This window comes from Notolepis coatsorum, assembly GCF_963971535.1.
Source record: "Notolepis coatsorum genome assembly, chromosome: 19".
Taxonomy (NCBI): Eukaryota; Metazoa; Chordata; class Actinopteri; order Aulopiformes; family Paralepididae; genus Notolepis; species Notolepis coatsorum.
Window position 1 is genome coordinate 31850631 of NC_140183.1, and position 13832 is coordinate 31864462.

The window sequence follows — 13832 nt, forward strand, 5'->3', positions numbered from 1 at the left end:
TCAAATACAATTGAGGTCACCCTCATTTTCAATGCCGTCGAGACTTTACAGACATTTCAATGCACACATTTCTACAATATAACAATTATACATATTAATAATTATCTATATAGTATGTTTATTGTTCTAAATAGAGTGATAAAACACAAAGCTACCACAAGGCTATCACATATTTTCTATCTCTAATGTATACAAACATCACTACGAGCATTAGTCCCCTCGATGGTACCGACCAACCCTACTGGCTCATAGACTCGTTTTACTTTGGCAAATGTACATAATAAAGTATCATACATTATATATATATTTTTTGTGTGTGCAGTTTTACATTCATAAACGATTTAATAATAATTAGATAATAATTAGATAATACTCTTTTTCATACATTGTGTTGATCATTTGAAAAACTAAAACCACAACAACCAAAAGCCAAACAGGTAATTCAGGGCTCTGCTACCTGCAGTAAGTCAGTCATCAGCTGATCCCAACGGGAAGCAGAACAAGACACCGTGACGTCAGGTCTACCTGGAATAATTTAACACTGAATTTGCGACCATACTTGATTATACCGCGTTTAATGTTATCTATTGAACGAACAACAGCATTCATTGACAAGTATACATTTTGGTAAGTTTAAGTAATCTCCCGGCCGTTACATTATTTATATTTACTTCTAATTTCCTGGTTTGTTTACAGTAGGCTATGTATTGCTGTAGGAAACATGAGCTCAGCCTCAGTTTGAACATGAAAATGGAACTCATAGAAACTCAATGTGATGACTGTGATGGCCACGCGTTATAATAAAGAAATGAGCAGTCACATGTTGTTTTCATTGAAAAAGTACTCGGGAAAAGTTTAGCTTGGAATGAAACCATGACTTTGTGTTGCTCAGGTTGTAGTGTGTTTCCTGGCCAGCAGGATGCGCTGTTTCCCAACATTCCCGCTCTGTACATTCCTTGTTGTTGGTCTACCAGTCAGGCAAGTATTACCTAGATAAGAACGTTACCTCTCCATTCATATGTATTTGGCTAAATCAGTGGATGAATGAGTTGACCATTAACAGTTACAGGTGTCTTGTCTTTGCTGTAGTGTGTATTGTGCTGCTCTGCTGGGGAGCCATGCAACAGGTAGACTTGTCATTGCTTGAATGTAATGCTGTAGGTTAGGTTTGAAAAGCATAATATCATGTCTCATTATAGTTCCCTTAGGAAAAAGCATCATGGTCTTTTCAGTTTTACCATGTTACCAGCCATTGTATATAATTGACCAGTGCCACTTTTGTATAATATGATGGTATAATTTAATTTAAACCAAGATACTGGTGGGAATATAATGATATTTCCATCATACCATCATCATAGTAGTGACCAAAAATTATGGTAATGCCATGATGCCATTTTGTAAGGGATGTAATGTTAGGTTAAGGTTGAAAAGCAACAATATCAGTTATATGTCTTGTAGAGTTCCTATGACCATTTCACATTCTCATATCACTACAACCCTACCCTGCTGGCGAGAGGAGGACTTTACCGTTGTGAAATATTGTACACATTGCAGTCCATTTCAGATGGTATGAATCAAGGAATTCGTTTTTATTTATTCATGTTATTGTCATTTTACCACAGCCAGTGATTCTCATGGAATGGTTTTGAAACCATTCCTCTTTTTTGTTTAAGCATCAAGCTATTCCTTCTAGCATCCTGGCCTGTCCTACAGAGCTGTCAGATATCTGGTTTTGACAAGGCTTCACATTTACATGAAGTCTTATCTAACTACATTTAAATGAAGAAGTGTCTTCATGAACTATTATCTAACTACATTTACATTAAGAAGTGTCTTCATGAACTATTATCTAACTACATTTACATTAACTCATTCCCCGCCAACGACGAGTATACTCGTTATTGGCCGCCAATCGTTGGACGCCAACAACGAGTATGCTTGTTATTTGACCGTTATTTCTTTTATTCGCTATTTCCAATCGTTATCCATCCAGGGAGCCTGTGTAACTATAGGGAATGAGTCTGAGATCACAAAAGTCCAATACCGCCACCTGGTGGTATGCGGCCGATGTTTCATTCCCTTTGAGACTCTGTGTATGTGGCTGTGCGTCGATGAAATTTCTCCGGGCAGACTTTTCTAGTAGCCTGGACTGAGGGCTACCCGATCGCATTGAATCGTTTTCGGGACCCACGATTCATTATGCTGTGGTGGGTTATGTCGTGGCCCAAATGGACATATGATCTACCAGATGGCAATAGTGTTGTCAAAAATATCGAAGTATCGATACATATCGATACTGAATATTTAAAATGGTTTCGATACTAATTTCCCGAAATACCGATACTTTCTGCAGTATCGGTACCAGCTGGCGAGTGTTCTACCGCAAGTTGTTGACACGCTGTTCAGAGCACGCTTGCCCCTCCGCCTCCTCCGAGTCCAGCCCTCCCCCTCACAGAGCCGTCTTCAGTTTGTAAACAAACATTTTAGCTGAAGATGGCAAATGCAGAGCCTCCGCAACTTGTGCTTGTGGATAAAGAAAACAGCAGAAGTACTGTTTGGAGGTACTTCGGGTTTGAAGTAAACAACGAAGGATGAGCTAAAGATGCCCCAATGCTATTTGCAAGCAGTGTTACAGAGCAGTGCCAACGCGGATGTCCATAAAGAAATGATAGAGGTTCGTGACAGCTGCTCTTTCAACGTCACTGTGACTGAAGCATTAAACCATTAACTCTAGTTTAATACATGATACGTTGTCTACTGATGGCGCATAATATCAACAGCTGATTCGTTGTTAGTAACGTTACAGGCAGCTATCGGCTAACGTTAGCTACTGCTAGCCGTTAGCTCCCTTAGCTTAGCTGGCCACCTTTTATAATTACTGCATGGAAACGGAGTAACGTTAACGTTTAAACGTTATGTCAAGGTCATACAGTTGACATAAGGTTAACGTTACCCCGTTTCCATGAAGTGTTTAAATAGCAGCAATCTTGTTGAAAATGTAACGTTACTAAAATGCTCCGAGCATAGCCTCTCTCTATCTCTCTCTCTCTCTCTCTCGTTATCTTTAAATGAAAATCGAAACTGTTACTAACTGTAATACAAACAGTTCAGTTTGTCAGGTACATGCAACACAGATTACAGTGTTTACATCTGTCTGCTTGAGAAAATACCATGTTCTGCATCTGCAATAAAAATGATTGAAGTGAGATGAACAGTTATTTTTAAATGTGTGATCTAAAGATAAACAAAGGGTTTTAAAAGTGTTATATTTATCTTCTCTTATAGTACCAGAGAGAAGCTGAGGAGAATCAACCAGCAACAAAAGCTAAATTTGTTTATTAAAAAAAAAATATATATATATATATAATTATATATATATATAAGCGTATGCTGTTGTACTAACAAATGCCGTTATTGACAATCAATTAATCAGAAACGACCCCCCCCCCCCTTTCATGCATTCATGATGGAACATAATATACAGATCATATGCATTTGAATTTTTTATTGTAGCGTGTATAGGGACGAAATGCCAATGGATTAAGTATAATATGCGTCGCGGTCTATTACTAGCCTCCCAGGAATGACCCTAAACCACTCTAAAACCATACTTATATTCACCACGGTATAAAACGGGAATGTATGGATGGAAAAATTCTTCCTTTTTCACATCTTGAACGATAGATACTCGATGTCAAATGGGCCATAGTATTGCATCCATAGCTATAATATATATATATATATAGTTATAGCCCTGCAAACAAGGTGAGCGACTCCATTGGTTTAATACGTGGCAGCACATAGTCATATCCCAGCGTGGCAGAGAAAGAGTTAAGAAGTGTCTTCATGAACTATTATCTTAACTACATTTACATTAAGAAGTGTCTTCATGAACTATTATCTAACTACATTTACATTAAGAAGTGTCTTCATGAACTATTATCTAACTACATTTACATTAAGAAGTGTCTTCATGAACTATTATCTCTATACTATAGTTGGTTCCACGTCATTACTGAACATCTTTATCACACTACCATTGATTCTGAAAAGATGTCAGAATCAGAACACCACATAAACCCATGTACATGTAAGTCACATTCGAGGTGCATTAATTTTCCGGTAACGTTTTTAATTGATTTTTTCTGAAAAGGCTCTATTGTGCCTTAATACGGTGTCTAAAAGGAAGAAGAGGAATTCTTTCTGAGAGAACTTTCAGAAAACGGTGATTAAAATGATAGCATGACATTTTAGTCAGATGTAGTGACTTTCTTCAATTTATGTGGTGTTTGAGACACATTTTAGATACAATAGAAGCCAATAGCAGTAGTAAATCGGCAGAGAATAACTACCACAAATTTCAGTACTGTTAAAATATTGTGAAAAAAAGAAGGGTCTTGACTTTTGCAACATGGCAAGAATGACTTGGAACTCACATGTCAAAAACATTGAACCCCAAAATACAATATATCCACAGACGGGAAAGCCTAAGTAAAAGTATAGGCCTGTAAAACACAACAAGCGTTTGATCTATTGTCTACGTTTTTTTTATTGTAACCATCAGAAATCATGGTCACCGTGTCACTCAACTGGATACATCGAGGAGGTCAACTGTTCGCTGTCCAACAAAGTTGAATATAAGAGGTATGTACACTGTACAGTATCTTTGATCTAAAGAAATTATTAGGGTGCATTCAGACCTGCCTTGCTTAGTCCGGTTAAATCGAACCCTGGAGCGTTTACCCCTGTGGTGCGTGCGGTTCACTTGGGTCAGTGTGAATAATAATAATAGCTTGGATTTATATAGCGCCTTTCATGAAACCCAAGGATGCTTTACAAAGCAACAGAAAGACACATAAAACATAAGCAGAAGAAATAATAATAACAATGAAGGACAGAGGGACTTCTAGTGAACAGATGGGGTTTCAGGGCCGTCTTGATGGAGTCCAAGGATATAACGGAGCGGATCTCAGCCGGGAGAGAGATCTAGACGGTGGGGGCTCTGTCCCCAAACGTTACTAGGTGTGTGTCCAGGATGGAGAGCAGATCCGTGTCTGAGGATCCCAGCTTCTGGGAGGGGGTGGAGGGGTGGAGGCGGTCAGATAGGTATAGGGGGACATGGCATGGAGGGATTTGAAGGATGAGGATCTTGTATGATATACAGGACTTGACAGCGGATACAGTAATCAAACTCATGTCTGCACCAAACAACCACACCCTGGTCCACCTGTTTGAGGTGGTCTCACCCTGGTCCTATTTGAGGTGGTCTCACCCTGCTCCTGTTAGAGATGGTCTCACCCTGGTCCTGTTTGAGGTGGTCTCACCCTGGTCCACCTGAGGGGGAGTGAGGGAATGAAATAGAATGCAGACAACAAGGCAATCTAAAGCTCTAGCTCTAGCAGAGTAATGAGTCAGAAAATATCACTGATATAGGTTGCTTTTTTTTGTTTTGTTTTTTTGATAAGCTCTGACTGCTCTCAAAATATGAAATCACCTTAGAGAAGTGTATCCATGTAGCTCTGCAACAACACAGCATGCATGTAACTGATGTAGCTGGTAAAGTTAGTCTTCTATAGTCTTTTATAAAGTTGTTTTCTTATATCTTGTATTGTACCCCATGAAGCTCTACAGTTAGTCTTCTATAGTCATTAATAAAGTGGTTTCTTATATCTTATATTGTACCCCATGAGGCCTTACAGTTAGTCATTAATAAAGTGGTCTTCTTATATTGTACCCCATGAAGCTCTACAGTTTGATATAGTCATTAATTAAGTGGTTTTCTTATATCTTATACCCCTGATCTTGTGTCTCACAAAGACCTAGGAGAGGTAGAGAAGACTCTAAGTAAGGAGCTTCAGAGTGTGGGAACCTGGCTGGCCGATAACAAGCTGTCTCTCCACCTTGGGAAAACTGAGGCCATATATTTTGGATCCAAAGTTAAGCTGCGAAAGTCCCCAGGGTTGAAGTTTCAAGTAGGAGAGTCAGTCATTGCAGGTAAGGATTCAGTAGTTTATTTAGGATGCACTCTAGACAAACATCTCACAAGGGAGGCTATGGCCTTGAAAGCCCTCACTAAATAAGCCATAAAGCCACATTCCTGGCTCGTAAATCTGAGATGTTGGATACTCAACCCTGAGGATGTTATCAGGTGCCCTGATTCAGAGCCATTTTTACTATTCTGCCCCCTACTGGTATAGTAGTGCACCCCAGGGAATCAAAAATAAAATGGTTAGAGTAGTAATGAAGCTTCCTACCCGCACGCACCTGGAATCTGGATGTAGCCATATTTAACCAACTTAACTGGCTCCCAGTAGAAGAGCGGGTTATACAAATTAAGTTGGGCCTTACCCATAAAATCATGTTCAATAGGGTCCCCTCATACTTGTCCAACTATTTTATGTGCTTTAGGGACACCCACACATATGTGACGACCAGGGGCAGTTTAACTGACATTAAACTGTGCAAATTCAAGAGCTCAATGGTGAAAATACCTTCCAGTACTCAGCAGCTAGTGAGTGGAATAAACTGCCAGTGTCCAGAAAAAGTATTGAGTCAGAAAGAATCTTCAAACAGGCCCTGAAGAAATGGCTTAGTCACTCAGATAGGGAAAGATCAATGCAGGAGGTGCACTGTTGACTTTGTGTTTGTTTGTTTTAATGTATTTTTTATATTCAAGTGTAGTGCTTGATTGCATTTGTGCATGTCATATTTGTGCCTACTCGTCATCTCTGAAGTTCATCCTCTCCTCCTCACTCTTTCTGTCTTGTTTCCTCCTCACTCTTTCTGTCTGGTTTCCCCCTCACTCTTTCTGTCTGGTTTCCTCCTCACTCTTTCTGTCTGGTTTCCTCCTCACTCTTTCTGTCTGGTTTCCTCCTCACTCTTTCCATCTTGTTTCCTCCTCGCTCTTCCTGTCTTGTTTCCTCCTCACTCTTTCTGTCTTGTTTCCTCCTCACTCTTTCTGTCTGGTTTCCTCCTCACTCTTTCTGTCTGGTTTCCTCCTCACTCTTTCTGTCTGGTTTCCTCCTCTCTTTCTGTCTGGTTTCCTCCTCACTCTTTCTGTCTTGTTTCCTCCTCACTCTTCCTGTCTTGTTTCCTCCTCACTCTTTCCATCTTGTTTCCTCCTCACTCTTTCTGTCTGGTTTCCTCCTCACTCTTTCTGTCTTGTTTCCTCCTCTCTTTCTGTCTTGTTTCCTCCTCTCTTTCTGTCTGGTTTCCTCCTCTCTTTCTGTCTTGTTTCCTCCTCACTCTTTCTGTCTGGTTTCCTCCTCACTCTTTCTGTCTTGTTTCCTCCTCACTCTTTCTGTCTGGTTTCCTCCTCACTCTTTCTGTCTTGTTTCCTCCTCACTCTTTCTGTCTGGTTTCCTCCTCTCTTTCTGTCTGGTTTCCTCCTCTCTTTCTGTCTGGTTTCCTCCTCACTCTTTCTGTCTTGTTTCCTCCTCACTCTTTCTGTCTGGTTTCCTCCTCACTCTTTCTGTCTGGTTTCCTCCTCTCTTTCTGTCTGGTTTCCTCCTCACTCTTTCTGTCTGGTTTCCTCCTCTCTTTCTGTCTGGTTTCCTCTTCACTCTTTCTGTCTGGTTTCCTCCTCACTCTTTCTGTCTTGTTTCCTCCTCACTCTTTCTGTCTCGTTTCCTCCTCACTCTTTCTGTCTTGTTTCCTCCTCACTCTTTCTGTCTGGTTTCCTCCTCACTCTTTCTGTCTGGTTTCCTCCTCACTCTTTCTGTCTTGTTTCCTCCTCACTCTTTCCATCTTGTTTCCTCCTCACTCTTTCTGTCTGGTTTCCTCCTCACTCTTTCTGTCTTGTTTCCTCCTCACTCTTTCCATCTTGTTTCCTCCTCACTCTTTCCGTCTGGTTTCCTCCTCACTCTTTCTGTCTGGTTTCCTCCTCACTCTTTCTGTCTTGTTTCCTCCTCACTCTTTCTGTCTTGTTTCCTCCTCACTCTTTCTGTCTTGTTTCCTCCTCACTCTTTCTGTCTTGTTTCCTCCTCTCTTTCTGTCTTGTTTCCTCCTCACTCTTTCTGTCTTGTTTCCTCCTCACTCTTTCCGTCTTGTTTCCTCCTCACTCTTTCTGTCTGGTTTCCTCCTCACTCTTTCTGTCTGGTTTCCTCCTCACTCTTTCTGTCTTGTTTCCTCCTCACTCTTTCTGTCTTGTTTCCTCCTCTCTTTCTGTCTGGTTTCCTCCTCACTCTTTCTGTCTGGTTTCCTCCTCACTCTTTCTGTCTGGTTTCCTCCTCACTCTTTCTGTCTTGTTTCCTCCTCACTCTTTCTGTCTGGTTTCCTCCTCACTCTTTCTGTCTGGTTTCCTCCTCACTCTTTCTGTCTGGTTTCCTCCTCACTCTTTCTGTCTTGTTTCCTCCTCACTCTTTCTGTCTTGTTTCCTCCTCACTCTTTCTGTCTGGTTTCCTCCTCTCTTTCTGTCTGGTTTCCTCCTCACTCTTTCTGTCTGGTTTCCTCCTCACTCTTTCTGTCTGGTTTCCTCCTCTCTTTCTGTCTGGTTTCCTCCTCACTCTTTCTGTCTTGTTTCCTCCTCACTCTTTCTGTCTGGTTTCCTCCTCTCTTTCTGTCTGGTTTCCTCCTCACTCTTTCTGTCTTGTTTCCTCCTCACTCTTCCTGTCTTGTTTCCTCCTCACTCTTTCCATCTTGTTTCCTCCTCACTCTTTCTGTCTGGTTTCCTCCTCTCTTTCTGTCTGGTTTCCTCCTCACTCTTTCTGTCTGGTTTCCTCCTCACTCTTTCTGTCTTGTTTCCTCCTCACTCTTTCTGTCTGGTTTCCTCCTCACTCTTTCTGTCTTGTTTCCTCCTCACTCTTTCTGTCTGGTTTCCTCCTCTCTTTCTGTCTGGTTTCCTCCTCTCTTTCTGTCTGGTTTCCTCCTCACTCTTTCTGTCTTGTTTCCTCCTCACTCTTTCTGTCTGGTTTCCTCCTCACTCTTTCTGTCTGGTTTCCTCCTCACTCTTTCTGTCTGGTTTCCTCCTCACTCTTTCTGTCTTGTTTCCTCCTCACTCTTTCCATCTTGTTTCCTCCTCACTCTTTCCGTCTGGTTTCCTCCTCACTCTTTCCGTCTGGTTTCCTCCTCACTCTTTCTGTCTGGTTTCCTCCTCACTCTTTCTGTCTTGTTTCCTCCTCACTCTTTCTGTCTTGTTTCCTCCTCACTCTTTCTGTCTTGTTTCCTCCTCACTCTTTCTGTCTTGTTTCCTCCTCTCTTTCTGTCTTGTTTCCTCCTCACTCTTTCTGTCTTGTTTCCTCCTCACTCTTTCCGTCTTGTTTCCTCCTCACTCTTTCTGTCTTGTTTCCTCCTCACTCTTTCTGTCTTGTTTCCTCCTCACTCTTTCTGTCTTGTTTCCTCCTCACTCTTTCTGTCTGGTTTCCTCCTCACTCTTTCTGTCTGGTTTCCTCCTCACTCTTTCTGTCTTGTTTCCTCCTCACTCTTTATGTCTTGTTTCCTCCTCTCTTTCTGTCTGGTTTCCTCCTCACTCTTTCTGTCTGGTTTCCTCTTCACTCTTTATGTCTTGTTTCCTCCTCACTCTTTCTGTCTGGTTTCCTCCTCACTCTTTCTGTCTGGTTTCCTCCTCACTCTTTCTGTCTTGTTTCATCCTCACTCTTTCTGTCTTGTTTCCTCCTCTCTTTCTGTCTGGTTTCCTCCTCACTCTTTCTGTCTGGTTTCCTCCTCACTCTTTCTGTCTGGTTTCCTCCTCACTCTTTCTGTCTTGTTTCCTCCTCACTCTTTCTGTCTGGTTTCCTCCTCACTCTTTCTGTCTGGTTTCCTCCTCACTCTTTCTGTCTGGTTTCCTCCTCACCCTTTCTGTCTTGTTTCCTCCTCACTCTTTCTGTCTTGTTTCCTCCTCATTCTTTCTGTCTTGTTTCCTCCTCACTCTTTCTGTCTGGTTTCCTCCTCACTCTTTCTGTCTGGTTTCCTCCTCACTCTTTGTCTTGTTTCCTCCTCACTCTTTCTGTCTGGTTTCCTCCTCACTCTTTCTGTCTTGTTTCCTCCTCTCTTAAGTCTCTTTCTGTCTTGTTTCCTCCTCACTCTTTCTGTCTGGTTTCCTCCAGTCCTCACTCTTTCTGTCTGGTTTCCTCCTCACTCTTTCTGTCTGGTTTCCTCCTCTTTTAAGTCTCTTTCTGTCTGGTTTCCTCCTCACTCTTTCTGTCTGGTTTCCTCCAGTCCTCACTCTTTCTGTATGGTTTCCTCCTCACTCTCTGTCTGGTTTCCTCCAGTCCTCACTCTTTCTGTCTGGTTTCCTCCTCTCGTAAGTCTCTTTCTGTATGGTTTCCTCCTCACTTCCTCCTCACCTCCTCAAACATAAACATAAAGACGGACAACACGCTCATCACAGAAAAGCTGGATGTAGCCAATTACTTAAATAGTTTCTTCACAAACATAGCCACAACACTGGTAAACAAACTACCCTCCCACTCAGGGCATTATGGGGTAGAACACATAGTAGCTTACTACAAAAACCTAGGGGTCCACAAAGACGACTTCAAACTGGAAATGGTAACAACAGATGAGGTACTCAAAAAACTGAGCGCCCTCCAACCTAACAAGGCCACTGGCCATGACAACATCCCCTCCAAATTCCTCAGAGACTCAGCAGCCGCCATCACCCCAGTCATCACACACATAATAAACCTCTCTATAAAACAGGGACACGTCCCCAAGGACTTCAAAATTGCGAGAGTGACCCCTCTGCACAAAAAAGGCAGTAAATTAGACCCAGGCAACTACCGCCCTGTTTCTATCCTTACCTCCATCTCGAAAGTCATGGAAAAAATTGTATACGAACAGGTCGAAAAATACCTTGCGGAAAAAAATCTAATCTACGAATTCCAATCTGGCTTCAGAACATCCCACTCCACTGACACATGCCTTCTCTATTTAAACGACCACATCAAACAAGAGGTGGACGCGGGCAAATACTGCGGCATGGTCATGCTGGACCTACAAAAGGCCTTCGACACTGTCAATCACACCATTCTGATTGACAAGCTAAAAGCAATTGGTTTTGATAGTCTATCAGTGAGCTGGATGCAATCCTACCTGGAGGGGAGAGAGCAGATGGTGGAGGTAAACGGTACCCTATCCCCCCCCCTCACAGTAAACTGTGGTGTTCCACAAGGAAGCATACTAGGTCCGCTACTGTTCCTAATTTATGCAAATGACATGTCGTCAGCTTGTGACTGCAACTTGTTCCTGTTTGCGGACGACTCAGCCCTGCTGGTCTCTGACAAGAACAAATTACAGGTTGAAAAAACCCTCAGCTCAGAACTAAGCAAAATCTGCATATGGCTCGCTGATAACAAACTATCATTACACATGGGCAAAACAGAGTCCATTCTCTTCGGTTCAAATAACAAACTCAGCAAGACCGACGGCTTCTCAGTTACAGTGGGTGACAATATTGTCACAAGGAAAGAAGATATTACCTACCTGGGTTCCATCCTAGAGGCAAATCTTTCCTGTGACAAAATGGCATCCAATGTAATAAAAAAAGTCAACCAACGAACTCGTTTCTTGTACCGGATCTCCTCACTGGTAAACAAGAATACCCTGAAGACTCTAGCAGGAGCACTCATTCAAGGGTACTACGACTATGCTTGCACCTCATGGTACCAAAGCACCTCAAAGGCGCTAAAAACAAAATTACAAACATCTCAAAACAAACTGGTCAGACTACTGCTTGACCTTACTCCTAGAACCCACCTCACCCCTGCCCACTTTGACAACCTAGGATGGCTTAGAGTAGACGACAGAGTACAGCAACTTGCAATGGGCCTGGTCTACAAGATACACTACACGACCAAGGTACCCATGTACATGACTAAATACTTCCCAAAGGTCAGTGAATACCACGATCACAACACCAGAGGGAGCTCCACAAATCATGTTAAACCCAGATTCGGCTCAAACAAGGGACTAAACACGTTTCGCAATTATGCCACATCAATGTGGAACGCCCTACCCAAAGCTGTAAAGGAATGTGAATCACTACCCACTTTCAAAAACACTCTCAAAAAACACCTAAGGGAGACTGCAACTCGAAACTGGCCCCTGTAAATGTCCGAACACAACCCCCGCCAATGTACAGTAAATTACCAAGTATGGTCTCGTCAATAATCCAATGTACAGTGTTGTTTGTACAGTTGTACAGTGTCCCCCACCCACCCCTCCTACCCCCCCCCCCCCCCCCCACCCACCCAACCACCTCCAATGTACAGTCCCCACCCACCCCTCCTACCCAACCCCCCCCCCCCCACTCCTACCCAACCCCCCCCCCCCCCCACTCCTACCCCCCCCCCCCCCCCCCCCCCAACCACCTCCAATGTACAGTCCCACCCCCACCTACCCAATCCAATGTACAGTTTCTACGCCTAATGTATATACTCTTTTCTTTCTGGACTCTTTTTGTATCACAAATACAGTACTGTAATTGCAAATCTGGTATGTCATAAATGTATAGATGTAGCAGTACTGTCTATCTGTATGTCATGTATGTCATATATGTTACGATGAATTGGAAATGGGGGACCCTGGTGTAAACAAGACGAAAGTCTTTCTCTGGTCTGCATCCCCTTAACAATTGTATGTATTGAGCTGTACTGCACTGTACCCATTCTGCAATCTGTTAATAAAGTTTTCATTCATTCATTCATTCATTCACTCTTTCTGTCTGGTTTCCTCCTCTCTTAAGTCTCTTTCTGTCTGGTTTCCTCCTCACTCTTTCTGTCTGGTTTCCTCCTCACTCTTTCTGTCTTGTTTCCAGCTGCCGTTCCTATGAGACGGAGGACAAGGTCTTCTGGAAGTTCCAGGGCGTCGTGATGAGTCTGACGGTGGTCTTTGTGCTGGTGGTCATCAGACGGCATGGGACCCTGGACCGTCAGGCCACAGAAAGAGTCCGCAGGCAAATTGAGTCCATATGAACCGCTCTTCTGGCTTCAGATACCATTAGATGGGACTCTATTAGAGATTCTATTTATTCAGATGAAGAACCATTGGAGATACATTTTCTAGATTTTCAGATGAGTGAGACTTCAAGATATCACAGGCTGTAAATGTGAGTGTTTGGGTGTTTATATAATTAAAGGATATTTCTGGTTATTTTTGTCCTAGAGACTACATGTATGTTCTCATCCAACACCTCTTTACCTATGTGTTTTTTTTGTTGTTGCTTCTTTAAAGCGTATTCATGATTTGAAAGCTGAGTTTTAGAAATGAGAAATGTGTTTATTTGTTTAGAAAAGAGCAAGCATGGAGGTTTTAAAGCAATGCATCATGCAGCTCCAGACTTTATACCTGATGAGTCATGCCATCGCAAGTTTGAGTCTGACTCTGATTTCTAGCTTTGGTATAGAGTAACTCATGTTCACAAATATTGATTGAATTTCCCAGGCCATGGAAATAAAATTGAACTTCTTTATTTTGATGGTATTGCCATTTAAAAACAAAACTTGTTCAGCAGTAGCCCAATTAGAATGATGCAAGACAATATAACAAATACTGTCTAGGTTGAAGATGAGCAGAATTATCCTTTAAATATAATAGATAATATAATAGTCTACTTCCTGGTGAACATTCACACTCCAAACTATATAGAATACATCAGTAATTATGGTGATTATTCAAAACATGGACTTGAGTGGTTTTTCATACCTGTTAAGCTGTAGCCCTATTTTCAGAAACTTCGCCTAAAGGTACATGCCTAAGTAAATGTAAGATTGCTCCACTTCTACAAGGTCAATTTGCATGTTCTTGGTATCTAGGAACATCTAGGGACCTGGGGCTATGTATTCCCAGTGTCAGAAATATTGTGTCTGTTACTAGGCTTGAGTAAATTGTAA

The 13832-nt window shown here is 42.1% G+C and overlaps 1 protein-coding gene across 3 annotated transcripts; it reads left to right on the top strand.

Annotated features, from left to right (window-relative positions):
- Positions 1-501: 501 nt before the first annotated feature.
- Positions 502-13092, top strand: LOC311246378 (protein JTB-like). 3 transcript variants are annotated; one of them, XM_084336539.1, is made up of 6 exons: positions 502-627; positions 893-978; positions 1090-1127; positions 1500-1570; positions 4568-4647; positions 12758-13092. In XM_084336539.1, exons 2-6 carry the CDS (start codon positions 920-922, stop codon positions 12912-12914), a joined length of 405 nt encoding a protein of 134 aa, XP_084192665.1. In that variant the 5' UTR covers positions 502-627; positions 893-919; the 3' UTR covers positions 12915-13092. The 3 variants fall into 3 exon arrangements, 1 of the variants encoding a protein (XP_084192665.1); XR_014620802.1 differs by lacking the exons at positions 1090-1127; positions 1500-1570 and adding an exon at positions 5821-5997; XR_014620803.1 differs by lacking the exons at positions 1090-1127; positions 1500-1570.
- Positions 13093-13832: the final 740 nt, after the last annotated feature.

Coding starts and splice junctions, on each gene's coding strand:
- LOC311246378 (XM_084336539.1), top strand. CDS start 920: ATGCGCTGTTTCCCAACATTCCCGCTCTGTACATTCCTTGTTGTTGGT. Junction 1,571..4,567: donor ATTGCAGTCCATTTCAGATG/GTATGAATCAAG, acceptor TGTAACCATCAG/AAATCATGGTCACCGTGTCA. Junction 4,648..12,757: donor AACAAAGTTGAATATAAGAG/GTATGTACACTG, acceptor TCTTGTTTCCAG/CTGCCGTTCCTATGAGACGG.